We start from the raw sequence: 25,519 nt of genomic DNA, 5'->3' as shown, positions 1-25,519 counted from the left end.
CTTAGAAACGTATGTGACTGTCATCCCTAAGTACATTAGCGTTTTTTCTCTCTCAAGAGAATCAAGGGAAACTGATGCTTCAGAAAGATCTCCCACATTTATCCTGTGGCACTCAAAGTACCCCAAGTTGAGATGATATGAGGAAGATTCAAGCTGTCAAGTTCAGTTTTCCACAGAAGATAAGCAAATCTCACTTCAGAGACCACTGACTGAAGGGCAGTCTGGTCCCAGAACTGTGGAGAATTAGAATATGAGGTGGAGAACTCAGAAAAACATGTTAAAGTCTCTCTGAAGAGTAGAAGGCTAGGAGAAAACCAAACCAAACCCATTCTCCCATTGCCACCCAGAGATGCTGTCAACGTTTGAGCTCACAGGGGAAGTGTAGGCTTTTCACAAAGTCAATGTCTATGCAAAGGGGGTAAGGCAACCTGAAACCTGTTGCTCCTAAGTCCCATAGTCCCCATTCCCCTCCCAGCTGGAAATGTGTGCTGTGGCCAGAGGAACCAGAAATGGGGTGAGAATGCTTAGGGGACTGGGTTGTAAGATCATAGGCCAGTCTTGAAGCAGTAATGACAGTTCCTAGGGGAACTGTGATGTCACTACATTCTACTCCTCCTGGGGGTGGGGGGAACCACATCAGTGCAATGGCTGAGTTGCTGATCCATGATGGGGGAGTGGGACGTAGGGCTGGTGCCCAGGCCTTTGGAGATGCCGGTCCAAAGAGCCCAGGGAGGTCAGGCTTGGGTCAGCAGGAGGGGAGAGTACAGTCTGCAGCAGGAAACCCCAAGAGTCAGCAGCCCAAAATCACCCGGGGATGACTGGCGATGGTGGGGGACTGGGGCTGGGGGACCCAGGTCCTCGGACAGCTGAACCCAAAGAACCCAGGGAGGTTGGGCTTGGGGCAGCAGGATGTGAGGGGCGAGTACGGAGCAGGGAGCCCCAGGAGTCACCTGCCAAAAGTCACCATGGGGCGACTGGTGAGGGCAGAGGCTGGGCTGCTTGCTGAGGGGGCAGGACTGACTGATGAGACTTTGGTGGGGGGAGCCCAGAGGTGCCAGCGTTAGGGGGCCCAGCCCAGTGTGCCTCAGGAGTGCTATGTACTCTGGCAGTGGTCTTGTCATCGGAGGGGATCTCTGGCTAGGTTGGGGGGCCATGACCTGTTGTGTCTTACCTTTTTCTTGGCTGCTGCCAATTGACTCCGTTGAGTCTCGTCTAACATCATGGGGTGGGGAGGGAGGCAGGGTTGGGGCCACATCAGCGAACACCTCCAGTCACCTACCAGGGGGCTGTGTGACTGAGCCAGAGGAGGCGTAACCAGGGCCCCACTAGAATGCAGAATGGGGGCGTGGCCTTAATTCTCCAAGCCCATTGGTCAATGAGAAAGATGAAAAGGAAAGGAGGCGTGGCCAGGGAGCAGTGTGGCCAGAGGAACCTGTGATATCACAAGGAAAGTGGCCCATGCTACTGCTGTCCCCGCCCACTTGGGGAGAGGGGCGGGGCCTGCCTTCTCCGGGAGGGGGGGGCTGGCTTTTGCTTTAAAACGTTCAAAATAAACTTTAAAAAGTATATGTGTTTATACTCTAAATATATGTGTGTCAGTGTGTGTGTGTGTCCACATGTTCCTCCAGAGCTCTCTTCATTATCCAGCTTCTATGCATGGTCTATGATTTTGGCCTACATTTTTCACCTTCACATGGAGTACAAGAATTACCAGTATTACCTCAATTGAGACAAATCCTATAAAAATGGAAAATCCAGAGCATGTTTGATGACTAATGAAGTGGACTATATTATCCAACATTCCAATAAGGTAAAATAATCACAATGATTTGTGTTTTTTGGAAAAACATTTCTTTTATTCTCCTACATTATTAAGATTTTTTTAAAAAACAAGAAACATGTCTAATATCTTTAAAAACACAAAGCTTTTGGGTTGGGTGCGGTGGCTCACACCTGTAATCCCAACATTTTGGGAGGCCTAGGTGGGTGGATCACCTTAGGTCAGGAGTTCAAGACCAGCCTGGCCAACATGGTGAAACCCCATCTCTACTAAAAATACAAAAGCTAGCCAGGTGTGGTGGTGGGTACCTGTAATCCCAGCTACTCAGGAGGCTGAGGCAGGAGAATAACTTGAACCCGGGAGGTGGAAGTTGCAGTGAGCCAAGCTCACACCACTGCACTCCAGCCTGGGTGACAGAATGAGACTCCATCTCAAAAAAAAATAAATAAATAAAGTAAAAGAGTCAAAAGTAAATAAAAACACAAAGCTTTCAACTTAATAAGCACTCAAAGCTCTTTCTGGTTTAAAGTATATACAAGGTCTATTTTTCTAGAATCACCTGACCTCTCTAAGCCTTGCAAATGAAACTGAATTTCTCACTTGATACTTGGCTATGACTTACAATCATGAAAACCAAAAAATATGTTATGTCACTGTGTATTGCTTGTTACCTGAATTCCACACTAGGCTGAGATCAAGGGTTGAATCTTTCACGATTTGCTTCATAACCTATGAGCTTCTTTTCCCACACCAAACTAAGCTTTTTTCTAGAATTCTACAATTTACAGTTAGTAGACAAGAGGGTTCTCAAAAATGTAGTCTCTGGACTAGCAGCACCAGCAGAACCTGAGAACTTTTTATAAGTGCAAATTCTCAGGCCCCACCCTGGACCTGGTGAATCGGAAACTCTGGAGTAGGGCTCAGCAATCTGTGCTGCAGTAATCCCTCCAGGTGTTCAAGAACCTCTGGCATACAGCAGGTAGAAAAATGTGTTTCCTTCTGTAGGTCCAAAGCCAGACATGCTATATGTTCTGTCTTGATACGAAACCATGACATGCAATTAAAACACATGTTTCCTTCCTACTCCCACCCTCCATCCGAAGTGTTCTATTTTTATGAGTTAATAAGAAAACAAGTGGCAATCAGAGATTCACTCTAAAAAGTTTATTTACAAGTGTCAGTGCTCATCCAGCCTGATCTCATACAGTACCATTTACACCCTCCTACCTCTCAAGTTTTAAAAACTTATCTTCACAATGTAAGTCTCAGGCACACTAGCAGTTCTACAATAAAACACCAAGTAGGTTGGAATGTCCAAACTTACTACAGAAGAAAAGGGGAATGATTGGCTGTATTTTCTTTTTTTCTTTTTTTTTTTTTTTTGAGACAGAGTCTCGCTCTGCCGCCCAGGCTGGAGTGCAGTGGCCGGATCTCAGCTCACTGCAGGCTCCGCCTCCCGGGTTCACGCAATTCTCCTGCCTCAGCCTCCCCAGTAGCTGGGACTACAGGCGCCTGCCACCTCGCCCGGCTAGTTTTTTGTATTTTTTAGTAGAGACGGGGTTTCACCGTGTCAGCCAGGATGGTCTCGATCTCCTGACCTCATGATCCGCCCGCCTCGGCCTCCCAAAGTGCTGGAATTACAGGCTTGAGCCACCGCGCCCGGCGATTGGCTGTATTTTCAAATTGCATTCAACCAGAAATGTAAGTTTTGGATTCTTTTCACCTTCACACTTCCAAGTTAATAGAATTAAATCAAAATACTCCATTCTTTCAAAGCCTGTAAGCCAGGCAAAGTTTGACTGTATTACTCTTGCTTTCAATGGATATAAAGCAGAATCGTGGTAGGCACATTTTGTATGCCTGCAAAGATACAGAAATACACAGTTCCATCTGTTCAATATTAAAAACAAAAGTCCTGCAAACCTCAGATGGTGAGTGTAATACTTCAGCACTAGCACCAAAGCCTCAAACATAAAAAGATACCAAGAACTCCACTAGCAAACAAAATGAGCTCTTGGCCGGGAGCAGTAGTTCACGCCTGTAATCCCAGCACGTTGGCAAACCAAGGTGGGAGGATCACTTTATGTCAGGTGTTCAAGACCAGCCTGGGCAGCACAGTGAATTCACATCTCTACAAAAATTTTTAAGAATTAGCTGGGCATCGTGGCACACACCTGTAGTCCTAGCTACTTGGGAGGATGAGGTAGGAAAATTGCTTCAGCTCAGCAGTACAAGGCTGTGGTAGCTATGATCATGCCACTGCACTCCAGTCTGGGTGACAGAGCAAGATCTACATAATTACAGTCTGTCCTGCTCCTGTTTATGTTAAAATGCTTTCAATCAGCAGGATAAAATTTAAGTGAAATGTGACTTTGGAGGTTGGCCAGAAAATAGGCAATGGAGAAACAGGCACTTCCCACGAGAAAAAAAATGACCAATAAGCATATAAAAAAGATTCAAGGCTGGGTGCCATGGCTCATGTCTGTAATCCCAGCACTTTAGGAGGCCAAGGCGGGTGGAACACCTGAGGTCAGGAGTTCGAGACCGGCCTGACCAACATGATGAAACCCCATCTCTACTTAAAAATACAAAATTAGCCAGGTATGGTGGCGGGTACCTGTAATCCCAGCTGCTTGGGAAGCTGAGGCAGGAGAATGGCTTGAACCCAGGAGACAGAGGTTGCAGTGAGCCGAGATTGCACTGTTGCATTCCAGCCTGGGCGATAGAGCAAGACTCCATCTAAAAAAAAAAAATTCCAAAGCACTAGAAACCAAAGAAATGCAATGAAAACAATGAGATTTTCTCCTTAAATACCAGTAAAGTGGACAAATGGAAGGGGACACTGGAGCTCTGCCACTTTGGGAGTATAAACTCTGAACCAATTTTTCTGCAGGATAATTTGAAAATTTCTATGAAAAATCTTAAAAGTGTTTTATGTTATTTTCCTCCAGAAATTCTACTTCTATGAATTCAGCCCAAAAATGCTTGCTTCATCCATTAAAATATATATATAAGAAAATTTACTTCTGGGGTGACAATGATTAACTTAATATACATCAAGCTTTTAAAAAGGATGATGCCAAGGATATATTTACTGCCATAGAAATATGCCCAAAACATAGTGACAAAAGACTATATATTATGATTCTACTTTTTAAAATGTTCAAATGCATAAAGATGTAAAAAAACAACAAACCAGAATGTTTTGAGTGGCAACATTAAAGACTTTTCTTCATATTTTGTCTTCCAAATTATCACAAAAAGAACGTGATTTTCTTTATAATCAGGGAGAAGTATTATTTTCATTTATTTACATTTAAATTTATTTCCTTATTTTTTCTCATGTATGTATCACATGTACTCTAGAGAGCTTGAATCCCTACCTCTTGAGGTAAATCAGACCATTTCGGTCTCCATCAACTTGCCTTTTCTGGACATTTCAAATCAATGGAATTACACAATATGTGTTCTCCTGTCTGGTTTTTTTTACTTAGCTAATGTTTTTGAGGTTGGTCCATGACATATGACAGGTTTTGGTAGTTTGTTCCTTTCATTACTGAGTAGAAGTCCACCAATGGATATAGCACATTTTGTCAGCAGAGAACCTTTTAAACTTCGATTTCAACTTCCTGTGGTCTAAATGAAACCCCCAGAACACAGGACTTCTAGGGAAAGCTGCTGTGCATGTCAAAATAACTACTTAGCAGAACCAGCTTTGTCCTCAGGAGCCTGAACTGCTGCAGACATTTTTATAATTTTGCAACTTCTTTTTTCACAAGCAAGTTTTGTTCTACTTCTACACATCAGGACTTTTGAAGCATCTGATACATCCATCGAATAAGTATGAGCATGTGTCTGAGTGGACAAGTGAAACCATCTATGGTACACTGCATATTTTTTCCTCCCCTAGACTGGACCAGGGAATCTCTCAGCTTTCTAGAGTACCCTTTCCACACTGACAAAGCCGAACCGTATTAAAGACCCTGCTGCCTTCGTTAGGCAGATTTGGAGGGGAGGCCCAGCAGCAAGGGTGGAGAGGAAAAAGAGAGGGGAGCTTGTGGAACAGGAAGCCCCCCGGGGTCCGCGCATGGCTCCCCGCTGTGGAGGATGTTGTGGATGGGGAAGTGCTGATGGTGTCCTGAGGCAGCCTAGCACCTCCACTGGGCCCAGAAGGTCTTGACTTTGGAAGCTTACCCATGTTCCAGAAGTGTCCAAAAGCTGTTTTTGCTTTTGTTCTTTTCATAAGAAATCATTACTTGGTAGTTAGTTATTTGTCTTTCTTTGGGAGAGGGACGGAGCTTTAAAACTGAAGAACATAATTTTCATTAAAATATCAAAAATGGAAAAAACTTACTTTGTAAACAATTTGCTCTACAAACCAAATGGTAGCTGTTGAGAATCTCAATAAAAGGTTAAATGCATTTGCTGCTGTTAGAAGAAATAAAGAAAAAAAATTAGAATAAAGAAAAAAATGCATTTGCTGGCAGAGGTACCATTAGCCTAAGTTTGGGTCACTGTGTCATCATACTGTGGTGGGGGGTATGTGTGGTGTATATGTGTGAAACTTTTCATCTCAGGATGGATCATAATCTTAGCTGCAGTTTTTCTTTCAAATAGGGTTAAACAGTAGGAAAACATGGGCTTGGAAGTGACAGACCTGAGTGAACCAGCTCAGCTTAAAGAAAAATCCAATAAAACGAACTTTTAATAATCCTGAGGTTGGTTTTTGAAACAATAGATACAATGATTTACTTTAAGCATCTGGTTATGATTTTGAATTAGTAATACATACTGTCCAAACCCCCTTTTTTTCTTATGGAAACAGAGGTTTCACCCAGAAAACCACAAAACACTGATTTTTTTTTAAAGACAGGGTGTCACTCTGTCATACAAGCTGCAGTGGAGTGGTGGATCTCAGCTCACTGCAGCCTCCACCTCCCACCTTAGCCTCCCAAGTAGCTGGGACCACAGGCGCCACCGCGTCTGGCTAATTTATTTCATTTTGTGTACAGATGGGGTTTTGCCTTGTTGCCCAGGGTGGTCTCAAACTTCTAGGCTCAAGTGGTTCACCCACTTCAGCCTCCCAAAGTGTTCTGTCTACAGGCATCAGCCAGTGTCCAACCTGCAGTGACTTTTTAAAACATAAGTTCAAGCATCTGGTCTTAACTCCTTTAATTGGAGGTATCTCTTCTCTCATTTTTCTCATCTTTGGTGTTCCCCCAGAGTTCACTGCTGACTGGATGTACAACATATATTTCAAAGTAAAGGCTGGACTGGGTGCAGTGACTCATGCCTATAATTGCAGGACTTTGGGAGTCCAAGGCAGGCAGATTGCTTGGGTCCAGGAGTCCTAGACCAGCCTGACCAACAGGGAGAAACCCTGTCTCTACAAAAAATACAAAAATTAGCCAGGTGTGGTGGTGCATGCCTGTAATCTCAGCTACTCAGGAGGCTAAGGCAGGAGAATCACTTGAATCCAGAAGGTAGAGGTTGCGGTGAGTTGAGATCATGCCATCGCACTCCAGCCTGGGCAACAGAGTGAAACTCCATCTCAGAAACAAAACCACACACAAAAACTAGAACGACTTTCTTCTGGAGTAGTCTATGTGTGCCACCTACCTAACCTACTGAATGAAACCCAGATCCTTTCCTATTTCTCCCAGTTGCAAGGCACTGTTACAAGGTTCAGACTATCCAGAAATAAAAAGCCAGGAAATAGCAAATGCTATGCATTTGTGGAGTTTAAGTCTGAGGATTTTGCCAAGATAGTTGCTGAAACAATGAACAACTACCTGTTTGGTGAAAGACTCTTGGAGAGTCATTTTATGCCATCTGAAAAAGTACAGAAAGAACTCTTTCAAGACTGGAATATTCCATTTAAGCAGCCATAATATCCATCAGTGAAATGTATAATTAGAATCAGCACTTACAAAAAAGCTACAGAAGGAGGAGCAATTTAAAAACAAAGAAGGATTACTCAGGAAGAAACTAGCTTAAAAAGGAATTGATTATGATTTTCTTTCTTTGATTTTACAGAAAATGGAAAGTATTTCAAAAATGAATTGTCAGATGTCTATAAAAGCCCAGGTTTTATGCAAAAAGAAGAAAAAGGTTTTAGGCACTTCTGACACTCCTGAGAAGACAGTGGATATCTATGGCCCCACATTGGTTTCTACATCAACATTTTTAAAGAAATGAAAAATCTGAAGTGGCTGAAATGAATGATAATGATGAAGATAATGAAATAGTTTTCAAACTGCCCATATCCTGTGTCAAAGAAGAAATATAAGAGACTCAAACACCTACACATTCATAGAAGACGAAGAAAAAGCAGTCAGTGATATTCAATGTATATAGATTTCTTCTGAAAAATATTTTCATGAGAAAAATACAAAAAATTAACTGGGCAAGTTGGCTGACACCTGTAGTCCCAGCTACTCGGGAGGCAGAAGTGGATCACCTGAGCCCAGGAAGTTGAGGCTACAGTGAGCCGTGACCAAGCCACTGTTCTCCAGCCAAGTCAAGTCATTACATTTATCTTGACCTATTCTAGGCTGGCTTAAGTGGGATTTGTATTAAGAATACAGGCAACCTCACAGACATCTAAGTACAAAACTCAAAATAGGACCACACCATGGAAGGCCTGTATGGGCTGGGAGGTGATTTTCCTCTCCTGCATGCCTTCACTCTGGACTTCTGCTCCATGCTTGTGCTTTGCTCTGCAGATGAACATTCGGCATGTGCTCCAGGCTCCTCCAGCCTCTGAGGCTTTGGCTTGCCCTGGCAGTACCCCTGGTCCCAGTGTTACTGGACCTTTCCATACAGATGCTCCTCTGCAAAAAATCTATTGAAAACTCTCTGTGTCATTTCCAATGAGCAGGAGAGAGAATCTGATCTGCCTAGCAGTGAGGGTGGGAGTTCCTTAGTTGTCCCTGGATTTGTAGTGCTGCCCTTTCCAGAGACTTGAGGAGGGGCCACATATCCAAAAAGAGGGTGCGGGTGGGGCATCAGTAATACAGTCTACTTCTACTAGAAAGTATAAAGTAGAGGTGGTGGCTCACACCTATAATCCCAACACTTTAGGAGGCTGAAGCAGGCAGATCACTTGAGCTCAGGAGTTTGAGACCAGACGGGGCAACAGGGCAAAACCCCATCTCTACTAATAATACAAAAAGTTAGCTGGGCATGGTGGCACATACCTGTAGTCCCAGGTACTTAGGAGGCCAGGGTGGAAGCATAGCTTGAGCCCAGGAAATAGAGGCCGCAGTGAGCTGAGATCATGATGCCACTGTACTCCAGCCTGGTCGACAGAGTGAGACCCTGTCTCAAAAGCAAACAGAGAAACAAACAAACAAAAAGGATAAAGTGGAATCATCTGTATGCAAGATTGAAGTCATGCTTTCCATCTATTTTTTTCACCTTTCCTTTTTTTCTAAAACACTGTATCTTAAGCTTGTCCCTATGTTATCAAGTACTCATGAGCATTATTTGAATGGTTGTATAGGAATCCATTATCTGGACTCATTGTCATTTATCCATCTGCAGTTGCTGGACATACTGCCCTTTCTGCCACACTCAGTCACCCTTCTGACTTTACACTGTGTCCAGTTATCTACTAATACACATACTGGTCATTTAGGACTTAAAGTTAAGAATAGTTATTATGGTTCCTAACACTTCAAAAAGAATGTATCTTCCTAAAAATGTCTTGGTGGTTATACTTTTAAAGCAAAATAGACAAATTGATGTTGAAATTAATGTTTTGCTTTCTTCTTGTATCTATTTTCACTTCTCTGTCATTTTGATGGATAAAGTTTCATGTGGAAGGATTTTTATTTCAAAACAGAAAGAGCATGTGACATGAGAATGGGAACACTGAAAGGTTCAACTTTCTAGTTTACTAAGTTTGTCAAAAAAGCTACTGACAGTTAATCATGATTGACCTGTATTGAAAGTGAATTAACATTATGTACAACTTAAGCACTATACTTTCTATTGGATATAGAAAAATAGGTGGCGTGTTTGTAAAAGTATTGGGCTAGGAGTCAGGAAGCTTGACTGTTAGTCCCAATTGTGCTTCTTCAACTGAGCACCCCTAGGCAATAATTTAGCAGCTATCTCTTAAAAACCTAATGAATTTCAGGCTTTGTAGTTGGGCTGGGAATATAGACATAGATACTGCATTCATGATTCTCCAAGGCTCCCTTTGTCACTTGGCTCACAGTGAGCTTTCTTATGCATTGTGTAAATCTGTCTCCTAACAGGCCCCTACTCTGTCTCCAACCTGCTTCCCAGGGCAGTTGTGAGGATCAAATGAGGGAGAATATGTGTGAAACAAAGTGTAAATGATTTTAAAATGTAATAAAAATATGATCCATGGAAAATTATTTAAAGATCCTTAGAATTTTAAATAAACAGTACATTAGGCCAGGCTCTGTGGCTCACAACTGTAATCCCAGCACTTTGGGAGGCTGAGGCGGGCAGATCACAAGGTCAGGAGATCAAGACCATCCTGGCAAGCACGGTGAAACCCCGTCTCTACTAAAAATACAAATTATTCGCTGGGGGTGGTGGCGTGTGCCTGTAATTCCAGCTACTCAGGAAGCTGAAGCAGGAGAATCGCTTGAACCAAGGATTCAGAGGTTGCGGTGAGCTGAGATCAAGCCAATGCACTTCAGCCTGGTGACACAGCGAGACTCTGTCTCAAACAACAACAACAACAACAACAACAACAAGTACATTAACCTGAATTCTCTCTGGTTTTGATTTTAAATAGATATGAAAATTTTTCAATGGACCACTGAGACGGTTGAAAATCTTGGCTTGATTATTCTCCAAGAGAATGATACAGTGGTTTGCATGATTAATTTTCTAAAATTGCTAGCAAAAGAAATCAAAACCTTTTTTGAGTTGCTGTATAATGGAGAAATGTTTTATGTGTTCACTAACAGCTTGCCTTTGTTTGATTCCAGCTGCAGCATATCGTTGATGAGATCTGTGTGCAGGTGACTGACCTTTACCTGGCACAAAATAATAATGGGGCCACAGGAGGCCAGCTGAACACACAGAACTCAAGGAGTCTCCTGGAATCAATGTGTCAGCGGAAAGCTGAGCAGCTAATGTCAGGTGAGAATTGATTTAAGGTGAGATTTGCTCAGGTAGTCAAAGAACTTGCTGGTGACAATGTAAGTTGTTAGGATTCTCTGAACCAGAAGTTAAAGCCGGGATACTCTGACCCCGTGATTCTACTCCTGGAACTTTTTAGAGTTCCTAATGAGTTCACCAGAGAAATACAAAGTGGAAGTAACTATCTTCCTGGACAATCTACTTTGTTTCTTCCTTCCTTTTAAAAAAAAAAAAAACCAAACTAGTTATATATGATTTTTACAATTTTGTATTCTTCTTTTTCTCTGAATATTTTCATAGTATGCTTTGTAAATATTATAGTTAGAAAAATATTGGCACATGAAATCCATGGTCATGGTCATTATAGAAAATAGGCCTGGCACACACGGTTCACACTTGTAATCCCAGCACTCTGGGAGGCCGACGTGGGTGAATCACTTAAGACCAGCTTGAGCAACATGGCAAAACTCCATCTCTGCAAAAAATACAAGAATCCAAAAATTAGCCAGGTGTGGTGGCATGTGCCTGTAATCCCAGCTACTCAGGAGACTGAGGTGGGAGGATGGCTTAAGCCTGTGAGGTCAAGGCTGCAGTGATCCCTGATCGGGTCACTGCACTCCAGCCTGGGTGACAGAGCAAGACCCTATGTCCAAAAAATAAAAGAAAAAAAAAATGCAGATAACCAAAACAAGTCACCTTAGAATTCTTTCCTGAAATTACCATTGGTGACATTTCTAGACTTTTCTATGTTTGAGTATATATTTTGAAAAAGTTTATACTGGACAAATGGGTTTTAACTTTTTTTTTGAGACAGGGTCACGCTCTGTTGCACAGGCTGGAGTGCAGTGGTGAGATCATGGCTCATGCAAACTCTGCCTCCTGGGTTCAAGTAATTACTGTGCCTCAGCCCCCCTAGTAGCTGGAATTACAGGCCTGTGCCACTACACCGGCTAATTTCTGTGTTTTTAGTAGGGCTGTGATCCCTGTGTGTCTCTGGGCCATCAGGCTCTTCCCCTCTCTAAACCTCGGTGTTCCCCTTCTAGAGAATGGGCAGAATTTTCTTCAGACAATACTCGCTCATGTGTTGGGGCCACAGAGAGGAATGGGGCATAGAGTTTCAGCAAGGAGCTGGACATAGGCGAGAAGCAGTCAAGATCAGAGGGATGAGAGGGTCCCGTCACCTCCCTGATTGCCCAGGACCTCACTGAGTTCTCACATGCATGACAAGATCTGTCCCACGAAGTCAGAGGCAAAACCCCTCAGTTCTGCCCCAGTGCAGGGGCTGCAAGAAACACATATCTCCTCTTGAGGCCTCCTGATAGGATGACTTCTGCAAGCTCATGCCATCCTAACCGGGAGAGCTGTTCCACGCCCAGGTTGGGAGAGCGCTGGGTGAAATCAGTCCCCTCCAGGTATGCACAGCCCAGAGGACCCCTCAGTCACAGAAGGTGCTGGTCCTCCTACAGTGCTGCCCCACCCCCACCACCGCAGCCTCCTGGGAGTGTGGTCAGGGTGCCCTCCTTCGGGCTCTGCCCTCGCACCCACTCCTACACAGCTACTCTCCCTGCTGGCCGCCCCAGAGACCAGATTGGTTTGGGCCTCTGCCTCCACAGGCCCAAACTACCATCTCTTCTGCTCCCCAGAAAGCCAGTTCCCAGCAGACAGACCATGTTCCCTCTTCATTCCTCAACACAGAGGGCCCATCACAACCCTCTCAGCAGACGGTAGAGCTCCCCACGCATCCTCTTAAAGAGGCTTCACCATTGATGGCCACAAGCCCCACCATGACCTCCTCCCAGGGGGTGAATTTTCTTACATGTCTCCCACCAGAGCAGCGACAAAATAAAACATAAAAGCAGCATCTGTTAGATTATCAGCATCATTTCCTACTAGGATCACCTCTCGGAGTGAGCAGCGTATTCCATTAGATGGATCAGTGCAGGGGGTAGCAAGCGTTTTCTGTAAAGGGCCAGATGGAAACTCTTTAAGGCTCCGCAGGCCACTGTGTCTCCGTCATCACATACTCAAACCCTCCCCTGCAGCAAGAAAGCAGCCCTAGACAACATGTCAACAAATGAGCATGGCCATGTTCCCCGAAACCTTTCTTTATGGACGTGGAAGTTTGCATGTCATGTACTTCTCATGTGTCACAAGATAAGATTCTACTTTCCATGTTTTCAACCATTTAAACATGTAAAAGTCATTCTTAGCTCATGGGTCACACAAAAACAGGTAGCAAGAAATCTCGTTTTTAGACCAGCAGCAGCTGACCCCTGGATGGAGCATTAGAGCTTGGGTGCGTGTCCCACCCCAGGGCTTCCAGGAGAGGGAGAGCAGGCTGATGCCACATCCACCCCCATCTCTCTAGGGGAGAAGGCGGAGCTGGTGCTGTATGAAGTTTGGCTGCAGATCCTGGGCCAGCCCTACACCAAGGCCTTGGAGGTCAAAACCAGCCCTGACCTCTGGGCACTTCAGGGGCAGCTGACGAGATGGGTGAAGTGGCGGAATGAAGTAGGGGGGTCGGGGAAGAGGCCTCGGGAAGATGAGGGATGACTGGACAAGACTTTGTTAGTGCTGTGACCCTCTTCATCCTCTCCTGATCCCCCAGCTGACCCTTGTCCTCAGACCTCTACAAAACTTTGACCAAGAGGTGGTGGAGGAATTCTGGTGGGTCCAGGGTGGCCTGGGTGGCCCAGGGCTCTGACCTGCGTTCTGGGGTTGAGGGCAGGAGGCTGGAAGAGGTGACCTCCCTTAGACCCCTCAGGCTGCCCAGCCCCCTGAAGTGGGATGATCCTCCCACCAGGCTGGATCCACTGACCACAAGAGTGGGTGCCACCTTCTTCAGGGCGGTGCCAGCCCAGGCTCTCATGTGGGACTGTGTGCGCCAGGGTCTGCACATCCTGGAAGAGGCAGAGGGCCTCTTGGTAGAGATGGTCATCCCAGACCTCAGTCAGTACCTCCTTCCCTCTGCAGGCCCCCTCCATCTGTCCACCTGCCTCCTCCCTTGGGCTCACTGCCTCTGCATGCCCTGATCTGAAACCTGCCTCCCCTCCTCACGGAGCCCACCCAGATGCTTCTAGCCCCAGCTCTCTGGTCCCACAGCAACTTCTGGGCCCAGATTCAGCCTTCTCAGAAGTCTGGGAGGCAGAGCCCTGCCTGGCCATAGCCTTCTTGGTCTGCTCTAGGCACTCCTAGCCCCGAACCTGGTATTGTAAAAAGTGATTTCTGGATATTTAGAAAGTCATCCGGTGTGAGGAGCTGGGAGGGTCCAAGGATAGAGCCCACAAGAGGAGGAAGATTGAAAAGGGGTCAGAGTGGGAATGGGGGCTGCTGAAGGCAAGGCCCACCCCCAACCCTGATCCCCAAACCCAGCCACAATGCCAGTCAGCCTCAGGCCAGAGGGTGTGAGCAACGGGGGCCCTGGCTGCTCTACAGTGGATCAGAGCCACTGGGTGTGGGGGGGAGGTCTTCCAGTGGAGGTTTGGGGATGCCCGGGCAAGGTAAGGCAGGCTCCCAGGGCAGAGACTGAGGCTGACCCCTCCAGCCCCCCTACTGCACGGGGGTAACACCGGGATAGGCAAGAGTCTTAACCTAGAAAGCCCCAGCAGCTCCTGTGCCCATCAGGACACCGTTGAGGCTTGGTGGTGGTGGAACCCAGGAATGGTCTTTGAACCCACGGTCTGGAAGGGGAAGCCAAGGACAGTCCTGCCCCGTAGGCTCCCCTGCCTGTAGGCAGTGGGCAGGCCCAGTGAGGGGACCCCAGAAGCCCAGACCATGAACTTACCTGGCCAAAGACAGCAGCCAGCACCAAGACATCAAAGAGGGCGGGTAGAAAGGTCATCACATCGGGGTTGACTGCAGCCAGCACCAGGTTCCTCTGTACTTCTGGAACACACAGGCCTCTCCTTCCTGTCCCTGAAGTGCCTCTGCCCCCACCCCAGCACTCCGAAGACCAGCCTAATAGATGCACTTGTCCTGGGTCAGCCCCGCTGTCCAAGCAACTGCAATTTCTGACTAGAGAGCCAGGGCGGGGCAGGGTGTAGGAGGGGTCCCTGGAAGATGCTCCCCGGGATGCCCTGATGCCTAAAACGTTCCCCATTGGGCCTTCTCAGGGAGGGAGGGTTATGGCAGCCTGTTCTCTCCAGCCACCTCCATCACCACAGGAGCTCTTACAGACGTCACAGGAGAGAACTGGATCACTGGAGCCAGGACCAGCACGGACGCAGCTCTGGGGCTGAGGCTAAGTGGACTCTGGGAGACCATCACTCTGTCTTCAAGCTTTGGTCTCCTGGCCCTCTACAAGCCAGGCTGTTTCAGGCTTTGCATGAGGCCTTGCACAGAGACAGAGTTCAAACACAGCTGGTGAACAGAGCGGGCTTTAGGGAGGGGGCACATACCTAGTGGTGGGGGCTGGGTACCAGTTAAGGGAGGCCCTGGGGCTAGCGTGGTCTGTCTGGAGGTGGCACAATGGGACATGCACCATGTAAGGAGAGAGGGTCCACCTGGAAGTGTGGACCAGCCAGATGGCCACCAAGCTGGATGGCCACCACCAGAGCCTGCATGACACTAGAGGGGGCTGGGAAGGGATAGAGGACAACTCAAGGGCAGGGAACCTGGTTTCCTTCATACAGACACATGAGTCTTCCCGAAGTGGGTCTTCCTCAAGGGGGTGAGGGAGTATTCAAGACACACCTCCAGCTCACCTCAAACCATCTCAGGAGGCCACCACCAACTCACAAAGGTCAGCTGCATTGTCACAGTGACCCCAGAACAGCACAGCCCTGTCCTTCAGATGAATAAACAGAGGGAGAGACACATCTCACAGCCAGGAGCTGGGACTCAGACCAGGTCCAGCTGCAGTGCTGCCTCGATGGCTCCCCCTGCACCTCCTCCGGGACTCAGTTCCTGCTAACAAGTGAGCACCTGAGTATGGGTGAAATAGGTGCTATTATCCCTGTCCAGCAGCTGGGGAAAGGGAAGCAAGGTGCAGGTGACTTGCCCAAGGCCAACGTGACAGGGCTGATTCAACCCCATCTGTCTCAGCGAGCACATCCCCATGGCAGAGGCTTTACTGTGATCCAAACCTGGAAGGTGGAACTCCTTCCAATGTCCCACCCAGGGCACACAGCATGCAGCCCCATGTTTGGGGAGGTGAAAGTGTGGGGAGGTGACAGTGTGGGAAACAATCTGGCTAGGCCATGGACTCATGGAGCCCAGGGTTTCCTAGGGCCAGGACAGCTCTGGAGCCCACTCCAACACCTACTGTAAACCTGGAATCTGCACCTGCAGGAGATCAGGAGAGGGATTCATTCTCCAATGCACCTGCAGCAAGGTGAGACAGGCACAGGTGGGCGCCTGCTTCCAACCAGCCTCAGGTGGGCAGGACGCAGATCTCCTGCCTGACCTTCCTCTCCTGCCTCCCCAAGCAGAGAAGGGGCAGCCGCCCATCAGGCCATTGCCCAGATTGAAGCCGCTGAAGCTAGGTCCCAACAGGCGAGTGTGACCCCTGACTATCCCAGGCCCGGGCCAAGGCAGTCCTCTGTCTGGTGAGGGCCTGGTAGACAGGAGATGTGATGTCCCCACATGGCTCTATAAACCTCTGATTGAGGATAATCAAGGAAATGGACAAGAACATCATGCCTAGTCAAGACCCTGGCAGGCACAAGGGGGACCAGGGCAGGCAAAAGTCAGTTTGGGCCCAGGCCTAGCCCCTGGAAGGACGGTGGATGAGGGACCAGCCACGGTGAAGGGGAATGGATGGCCATGGGCTGGGTGGCCAGGGCTGTCAGCTCCTGCAGCCCCTGCAGAATGTCCACCCAAGCCTGGCTCTGCACTCAGCCTTCTGCCTGGAGCCACAGGTGCCTGGACAGTGGCCTGCAGTAGGGATGGTGGTAGGAAAGGCACTTGTGGCCACATGTGGGTGCCTAAGCATGGGACAGAGGAGTATCTTGCCCCCAAAGAAACCATAGAGGCCAAGAGCTTAAGCAGATGTGACACCATCAATAAACCCCCTTGTCCTGGGTCACGTCAATTAAGTCAGCACCTACCCTGACCCTGAAGCTGCAGCTCAGTCTGGTTGAGACTCACAGAGAGATGTTAGTGCTGGGCAGGGGGCCTGGCCCAGCCTGCGATGTCCAGCAAAGCTGTGGGCTGGACAAGAATCTCTGAAGATTAGCCCAGGAAAAGGACAGCTGTGTCTGGGCAGGGAGTGGGGGCAATGCCCAAGGTGCAGGAGGCCTGAGGACATTTAACTAAGTAGGGTGCCAGGTCAGGATGTGCAGAAGAGAAGGTGGCATGGCAGCATCCTGCCCAAGGCCAGACAATAAACCTAGGGGCCACCTTGTCGAGCCTAAACCATGCTGCCACCCAGATGCCATCCTTCAAATGTGAGGCGGGCTGGGAGAGCCCCCAGAACCCTCATCCCTCCCACCCCAAGCTGGTTTCCATCCCTCACCAGAAGGAAAGGGGACTCTTCTATGGGGCACAGCATGCCAGGTTCTCTATCACCTGGGGGAAGGGGCCAGGTGGAGGGGGAGCTGCGGCTGGGTGAGAAAGAACCCAGATCCCTCTCTGTCCCTACCTGACAGGTGACCTCCAGCAAGCTGCTTTCATTGCCTGGGGCCAAGGAGAGTCAAGGGGAGGGACCAGGTTAAAAGAGCTCCACCCTGGAGCCCAGAGCTACCTACAGAGAAAACCCCCCATCCTCCTGATTCTGCTCCCAGCTCTCACTGCTGGGATAACATACTCACCATCAGAGAGGCCGTGGGAGGCAGAGGCTGACCCTGCTCCTTCAGGCACCTCAGCGGGTTTGGGTCCGCCTTCATCATGATCAGGGAGGGGGTCCCTGGGATCACAAAGGTGAGGGGCAGCTTCTTGGGCTCCAGGTGCTCCAAAGTAGACCCTGCAGGGCACCAGAGCTACAAGGGTGTTAGGGAGGCTGGGCGCAGTGGCTCAGGCCTGTAATCTCTCCACTTTGAAAGGCTGAGGTGGGCAGATCACGAGGTCAGGAGATCAAGACCATCCTGGGTAACATGGTGAAACCCCATCTCTACTAAAACTACAAAAAATTAGCTGGGCATGGTGGCATGCACCTGTACTCCCAGCTACTCGGAAGGCTGAGACAAGAGAATCACTTGAACCCAGCAGGCAGAGGTTGAACAGGGCCAGGACCTGAGCTCTGCCTGGCCATGGTGACTCTGAGCCAGGTAAGCAATCTGTCACTGTGTCTCATGGGGGATGTCAGCATTACCTCTGGAGTCAAAGTAGATAAGCCAGGGTAACCAGAGTTCCCAGTAGGGACCAAGACCAAAGGACGCAGTGGTCAGTCCTGTCCTGGAAGGTCAGGCTGGATGAGGGGCTCTGTGAAGCTGGGGCAACTGAGGGCCAGCCCTTCAGGTTACAGGCATCTAGATCCTGGTCTAGACCCTCATATGCCATCCAGAGACCCAACCCTAGGGACAATTCCTCCCAGGCTGGTAGCAGAGAGTCGATCCTTGTACTCACCCCACCAAAAGCTCTGAAATGAGGGGGCCTGCTGCAGGGGGAAGATTCTTCAGGAAAATGTTCTCAGGGGCAGGTATGGTTTTAGCTGGGCCTTAGGGCAGCCAGAGAGGTAGGTGACAGGCCTGCTCACAAAGCCTGCCAGAGCATGCAGGAGGGACACAGGTGTAGTGGTGAGAATGTTCTGGAAGACAGCAGGCAGCCTCTTACTCACCAAAGGGGCCAAGTACGGTCAGGTCCACACACCAGGAGAAGCTGGTATCCACACGCTGGTGCACTTTGTTTCTTGTTTTAGAGACAGGGTCTTGCTATGTTGCCCAGGTTGGAGTGTGGTGGTGCAATCATAGCTCACTGCAGCTTTGACCTCCTGGGTTCATGTGATCTTCCCACCTCAGCCTCCTGAGTAGCTGGGACCACAGGCGCATGCCACCATGCCTAGTTTTATTTTCTGTAGAGACAGGGCCTCGCTATGTTGCCCAGGCTGGTCTCAAGAGCTTTCCACCTCAGCCTCCCAAAACACTGTGATTACAGGGACAAGCCAGCACTCCTGGCCATGCTGGTGCATTTTGGCTGCCGTGGTGCACAGGAGGTATGAGCTCCGGGGGTGCAGAGTCTGCTTCTGGACCTCTACCCAGGCCTGCACCCAGACTGACCCCTGGGCTGCAGGGAACAGGTGTGGAGAGAACGCAGCAAGCAGAGTGGGCTAGCCAGTGATGGAGATACAGGCTGGGACTAGGAGAGGTAGGGCTCCAGCCCTCAGCCTAGTGGCCCTTCCCAACCCCTTGGGGCCAAGATGATTTCCTAGGAAGCCAGGCATGAAGGCCAGCATGCACCTGAACTGAGGACAGAAGACTCTGACGAGAGGGAGGGGGAGGCCTCTGACATAGTTTGGATACTTGTCCCATCCACATCTCGTGTTGAAATGTGATCCCCAATGCTGGAGGTGGGGCCTATAGTGTGAGGTGTTTGGGTCATGGTGGGGGACCCCTCTTGAATGGCTTAGTGCCCTCCCCATGGTAATGAGTGAGTTTTCTTCTTTTGTTTTTTCTTTTTCTTTTTTTTTTTTCTTTTTTTTCTTTTTTTTTTTTTTTGAGACAGAGTTCACTCACAGCCCAGGCTGGAGTGCAGTGGTGCGATCTCAGCTCACTGCACCCTCCATCTCCCAGGTTCAAGTGATTCAATGAGTGAGTTTTGTATCAGTTCACAGGAGAGCTGGTTGTTTAAAAGAGCCTGATGCCTCCTCTCTCTTTCTTCCTCTCTCACCATGCGACAGGCCTGCTCCCTCTCCACCTCCCCCCAGGAGTAAAAGCTTCCTGGGACTGTTTGCACCAGGGTCTGCACACCCGTCATCCCAGACCTCAGTCAGTACCTCCTTCCCTCTGCAGGCCCTCTCCCTCTGTTCATCTGCCTACTCCACATGCCCTGATCTGAAGCCTGCCTCCCCTCCTCATGGAGCCCTCCAAGATGCTCCTAGCCCCAGATCTCTGGTCCCACAACACCTTCTGGGCCCAGATTCTGCCTTCTCAGAAGTCTGGGAGGCAGGGCCCCACCTGGTCATAGTCTTCTAGCTCTGCTCTAGGCACTCCTGGCCCCAAAGCCTCCAGCCCACTAGACGTCTTCATCTCCAGCTATGCCGTGGCTCTCCTCATCCTGAGCCTCCTGCTCGTCAGAGTTTCCCTTGTCCTGGTGAGTGTCTGGCTGGGCCAGGGCTGCTTCCTGAGGGGCAGGCTTAACCTTTGACACTTTGAGCCTTTGAGCCAAGCTGAGGGGCGAGCAGGTCCCTTTACCCCCCTGATTCCCCCATCCAAGCCCAGCATCTCCTCATCCTCCAGCTGGGGCCACAGGGTTTGGGGCCAGAGGGTTAGGCCTGATCCCAGTGTCCCCACCCTTCTTGTCAAGGTGTTAAACTTGAGGGCATGCCTTGGGTGCTGACGTTCCCAGGAACTCAGAGCCAGAGAGAGCCAGGCACCAGCCCAAGGTCACACAGCCAGGGGCTTCTTCCCTCTTGGACCCCGAAGGACTGGACTTTGGGGCTGGAAAAGAGGTGGAGTGGGGGAAAGTAATGCCTTATCAACCCACGCAGGGAGCCCCACTCCCATTCCCAAGGTGCATAAAGTCAAGGAACACCCATTTCCACATCCATGTTCACACAGGGCACTGCTCCCACTGTTTGGCACTCACACCGGCCTCCCGCCCTCCATGCCACAGGTATCGGTCTCATTTACAGAGGGGGAAATGGTGGCCAAAAGCCTCCCCCAGCACACATAGCTAGACCACACAGAGGTCTTAGGTGCAGCTGAGGGGTCCACAGTCTCTGCTGCCCCTTCTGCCACTCATGCTCCCAGGGACCACGCTTCGGAGAGGGAGGAATAAGAGAAAGCTGGGTGCTCACACATGGGGCACAGGGGACTAGGGAAGGGTCAGCCAGGAGGAAAGGGCAAGGTGTGATCCTGTAGGTACACATCACACAGCCCGCAGAGTCAGGAGAGCCAGGGCCAGGTCCCAGCTCGGCAGCTGCTTGGTATGTGACCATGGTTAGTCATCTCCCTGGACACTCATGCACTTTGTGTGCTGTGTGTGCCTTCTAGAAGGAGCCTGGACCCTGGCTGGCCTCATACTTGCTGCGTAGGCTGTAGATCCACAAGTGCTTCTGCAAGGGGCTTTGCTTCTCCTCATAACAGTGGCACAGGCTGGCCGCGTGCTCTGGGGATAGAATGGAGTAGCTCTGGAGGTAGCAGGTGGGGGCTGGGCTTGGGTTCCTGGCCCAGACAAGGCAGAGTACATCTCAGGGTCACAGGACCTTGGCAGCAGCCCTTGGCCCCCAGGCTGCCCAGCTGCCCACCCACAGCCCATACCTTTGGGCAGCCCCAGCTGCTGCAGTTCACTGGCCAAGGATTCGCCATCGACACTGTGCTTGGCCGCACTGGAGAGGATGAAACTCAGCACTGCCACTGTGTCCTTCATATCGCCTGACTCTGATGCACCCGTGAGTGGGACAAGGGTTGTCACTGTGGCCCCAGCCACCTCCCAGTTGTCCTATTAACTTCAGCACAAAGCTCCCAGGCCTCCTGAAGCCACAGGCACTGCTCCTGCTCCACCAGGAGCTGGCAGAGGACAGGAAGGTGGGACTGTCAATGTCTTTCTTTCCCTCATGCTCCTCCACTAGGGACGGTAAGTTAAGGATGCTGCAGGGAGGGGTGGGTACAGAGGGCCCCTCTGTGCCAGGCACCAGGCTGAAGTCCCAGGGTAGCTTGGGGCCTATGGACTCAGCAGGGTACTCACCAAACTTGACATCAGCTGTGAGCTTCAGGATCTTCTCATACTATAGGGAAAGGAGACCTTCAGAGGGTGCCAGTACCCTATTCCCCAGCCCCTCACCCTCAGCCTGGATCCTGCAATAAGAACAGACAGGCTGGAAAAAAGTATGGGAGGTGCCCAGAGAGGTTGACAGGCTGGGTCACCCATCTCCCCGGGCCTAGTGCAGAGCTTCAGGGCACGGGGGGTCATAAGGTCATGGGACAATGGGGTGCTGGGTCTTGTACTCACATCATTCCCCTGTCCCAGCAGCTCTTTAGTACCTGGCTGCAGAGCAGCTGCAACTTCACAGAGGACTGGAAGGGAAGTCCTTACATCAGCCAGGCTGGCGAACCTCACCCCTCCTTCCTGGGGACTGGCTCAGAGCAGGCCAGCCGCTGATCAAGGTCACAAAGCATGGTAACACAGGCTGAGAGCACTGAGGCCCTAACCTTAGAGAAACCTCATCATCATCTACACCCACAATCCCCAGCCCAGCGCCCCTCCTCCACCAGAGCAGACCCTGTGCACTCAACCATCTTGGCCAGCGTGCTGATCTCTGCCAGGACCCACTTGGGACAGTCCAGATCACCACAGAACCGGAACCTCTGCAAGGGAGGGAGGCAGGTAATCAGGCTGGAGGGAAGGCTGAGGTGTGGCCAGGATCCGTGTCTCCCACACTACTGCCCAGCAGGGACCCCTGGTCCCCATCATAGATGGAAACCCTCTGGCCACTTGTTCTCCCCTATCACCAGGCTGTTGAGTGAACTCTCTCCCTGACCCACCCTGCCACCAAACCCTGCTCTGAGGTCTACTCCAGGCATTCGTCTGCTCAGCAAACATCAATCAAGCGCCTTCTCTGTGCTAGCTCCCACTCTAAGCGCTGGGGGTACAGCAGGGGATAAAACAAAGTCCTGGGCCTCACACAGATGGGTGATCTCTCTCCCCTCTTCCCCATACCCACACAACTCCAGCCACTCCGGCTTCCCTGCAGCAAGGGGACACCAGCCTTGCTCCCGCCGCCATGCCTGCTGCATTCTCTGTGTGGCTTGCTATCCTTTATTTCATTCCACTCTCGGCTCAAGTGACCCCTCATCAGACCAGCCCCCCTCTTTTTTTTTTTTTTTTTTTTTTTTTTTTTTTTTTTTTTGAGACGGAGTCTCGCTCTGTCGCCCAGGCTGGAGTGCAATGGTACAATCTTGAGTTACTGTAACATCCGTCTCCCGGGTTCAAGCAATTCTGCCTCAGCCTCCCGAGTAGCTGGGACTACAGGCATGCACCATCTCACCCGGCTTTTTTGTATTTTTAGTACAGACAGGGTTTCACCACATTGGCCATGCTGATTTTGAACTCCTGACCTCAGGTCATCCACACACCTCAGCCTCCGAAAGTGCTGGGATTACAGGCTTGAGCCACTGCACCCTGCCAGGCTGGCCCTTCTTGATCATACTTCCTAAAGTAGCCCCTCACACAAGGAAATTGTTGGGGCGGGTGGATATGTTCGTTATCTTGATTGTGGAGATCCAAGAGCCAGGAAGATTTGATCTTTACTTATGCAACCTCATCTTTCCCTAACCTCCAGATGATACTCTCCCAGCTATGGGAAATGTATTCATTCCTGGGAAGCCATGCTCTCTCTAACCTGGTCTCTGCACATGCTGTTCCCTGTCTGAAGACACATGCCTCCCACCCTTGCCTCCCAACCCCTGGTACACAAACTCTACTTCAGCCAGCCAGCTCCTGCCATCGGCCTTTAAGGTTGATGGCATCCTCAGGGAGCCCCCTTAGCACTACACACACCGCGCGGTTAGGTCTCCGCCCCTGGAGCCTTAACTATGACTGCCAATTCAAGCCTCCGATTTCTCCTTCCCTTGGCAGCTCAAGTCCTCCCAGTGCCTAGCACACTTCATGGTATGGACTAGTGCTTAGAATGCACGGATGGATGGATTGGATGGATGGATGGATGGATGGATGGATTGATTGGATGGATGGATGGATTAGATTGATGGACAGGTAAGTCTCAACCCCAAACTACTACTTTCGGGATCTGGAGAGAGTGGACGGGCTTCCTAACACTGTGGAAGAGTGAGGCTGATTCTAAGCAAGTGTCCAAGTCCCACAGGAGGGCTGGGGAAGACGGTGTCCTTGGGAGGTCCTCTTGGGGCTGGGGAAGACCTGAAAGGACTCCGAGCTCCAAACAAGCCCCACTTCCTGCCCCGGGAGACCGGGGCCCTTCCTCCCGCCAGGGAAGCACGGGGACTCTGAGCTGGCCGGCCTGCTCTGTCTTACCCGCCCCCCACCCCCGCCCCCGTGTCGGGAGCGGGATGGCGGTGGACTTTTCTCTACCAGACCTGCAGCCCTCAGGCTCGCACACACTGTGTTTGCCGAGAGGCCAGGGCAGACAACCTCCTCCACCCCCCCGCCCCTTGTCCGGAGCCACTGACGCCCCCGAATTCCCGCTCCAGCAGCCCATGCCTTGCTTCACCCCTGGTGCCTCATCATCCCGCCAGGAAGCCAGGGCCCGGAAATTTCTTTTTCCAGTCGCGTGGGGTCAGCTGATTCCACGATCAGGTGACTTGGACTAACGGACTCTGGGAGGGTGGGGGCTGGTCCAGTGAGGTAGAGAGCGGACCTCAGCCTGGAGGTGCCCAGGCGAAAAGCTGGCGTCTCCTCCTCCTCTCCCAGAATCCTTCCCTGGAAAAAAACCAGCGCCCACCGCCAGTTTAACTGACAGTGGGAGTTATTTCATTTGTTTAACTTAAGGGGGCAGGATCCCGGGAGCCGGGGAGATTCAGATTCAGGTCATTGCCATGTTTTCCACTGTTAAGCAAATAGCATTATACACAGCTGCGGGCTGTGGCAAAAGACATTTTAAAAACTATTGAAATATGCTGCACATACAGAAAATTGTAGCTATTATAAATAAAAAGCTTAATAAGTTTTCATCAACTGTAGACCTCACATAACCTGCACCCAGATAAGGAAATAACCAGATAACTTCTTCAAGTGCATGGGTATTTTATTTCATTTTGATGAATCGTCTAGGTGCCTAGCAAAAAGGGCTGTCATAATTAACATGCTCAGGAAAACTCCTTACAGCTTCAACATGAATAGATGCTTAATTATTGCCAATCTGATGGGGAAAAATCGGTTGCTTAGATTGCAGTGGTAGTCAGCTTACTGGTAGCTTTGAGTTAATGGGTAGTCTAGAACAACTAAGTTTCTGACATTGACTTGAAGAGGCAAAAACAAAAAGACAAAACAACAACAAAAATACATTAGAGAATAGACTAATAACCAGAGAAGAAATTGAATAGAGTCATCCCTTAGTAACCTCAGGATATTGGTTCCAAGACCCCAGAGATACCAAAATTCACCCATGCTCAAGTCCCTGATATAATATGGCATAGTATTTGCATATAACCTATACACATCCTTCTGTAGATTTTAAATCATCTCTAGATTACTATAACACCTAATACAACATAAATCATAAATGCTTTGTAATTACCTGTTATGAAGTATTTATAAATTTTTGTTTTTTATTGTTTTCCTTTTTCCAAGTATTTTTGATGCACAGTTGGTAAAATGCAAGGATCCCGAACCCGAGGATACAGAGAACTGACCGTAGTTTGAGCTCTGTCCTCAATTCCATGCCTATCCTATGCACCAGGTGCAGCTGGTTTGATTGTTGCAGGGTTTCAGGTTTTCGAAAGACAGAGTTCATGACAAGTAAACTGCTCTATAGAATAGAAAGAAACGGAAAGTGTCCCAATTCATGGTAAAATTGAGCTCATTTCTGAAGAGTTCTTTTACAAA

The 25,519-nt window shown here is 49.4% G+C and overlaps 1 protein-coding gene, 1 long non-coding RNA gene and 1 pseudogene across 7 annotated transcripts in view; 1 reads left to right on the top strand and 2 right to left on the bottom strand.

Moving 5' to 3' along the window:
* The window catches only part of LOC135971851 (golgin subfamily A member 6C-like), a 35,081-nt gene extending 14,099 nt beyond the window's left edge, over positions 1–20,982 (bottom strand). Inside the window, exons 1-7 of one of the 2 annotated variants that reach the window (XM_073996398.1) lie at positions 18,621–20,982; positions 17,656–17,823; positions 17,487–17,521; positions 15,080–16,228; positions 14,691–14,791; positions 8,980–9,100; positions 1,172–4,519 (exon numbers count right to left, since the gene is read on the bottom strand). In XM_073996398.1, coding sequence (XP_073852499.1) covers positions 1,172–1,255 — 84 coding nt within the window. In that variant the 5' untranslated portion in view covers positions 1,256–4,519; positions 8,980–9,100; positions 14,691–14,791; ... (2 more) ...; positions 17,656–17,823; positions 18,621–20,982. Of the gene's footprint in view, positions 1–1,171; positions 7,787–8,979; positions 9,101–14,690; positions 14,792–15,079; positions 16,229–17,486; positions 17,522–17,655; positions 17,824–18,620 lie in introns of those variants that run through there. The other variant, XM_073996399.1, reaches the window with a different exon arrangement.
* Positions 7,606–8,631, top strand: LOC135971565 (MKI67 FHA domain-interacting nucleolar phosphoprotein pseudogene; annotated as a pseudogene).
* LOC102136524 (uncharacterized) lies at positions 20,975–24,265 on the bottom strand. 5 transcript variants are annotated; one of them, XR_010588176.1, is made up of 5 exons: positions 22,237–24,265; positions 21,953–22,017; positions 21,689–21,798; positions 21,262–21,329; positions 21,043–21,109 (listed from the first exon to the last, which is right to left on the bottom strand). It is a non-coding gene; the product is annotated as an uncharacterized lncRNA (long non-coding RNA). The 5 variants fall into 5 exon arrangements; XR_010588178.1 differs by having other exon boundaries at positions 21,689–21,728; XR_012415203.1 differs by lacking the exon at positions 21,043–21,109 and adding an exon at positions 21,116–21,165 and having other exon boundaries at positions 21,689–21,728.
* Between the last annotated feature and the right edge of the window lie 1,254 nt (positions 24,266–25,519).

The sequence above is a fragment of the Macaca fascicularis genome, chromosome 7 (genome assembly GCF_037993035.2).
Source record: "Macaca fascicularis isolate 582-1 chromosome 7, T2T-MFA8v1.1".
NCBI lineage: Eukaryota > Metazoa > Chordata > Mammalia > Primates > Cercopithecidae > Macaca > Macaca fascicularis.
This window is presented reverse-complemented; position numbering and strand designations above follow the sequence as displayed.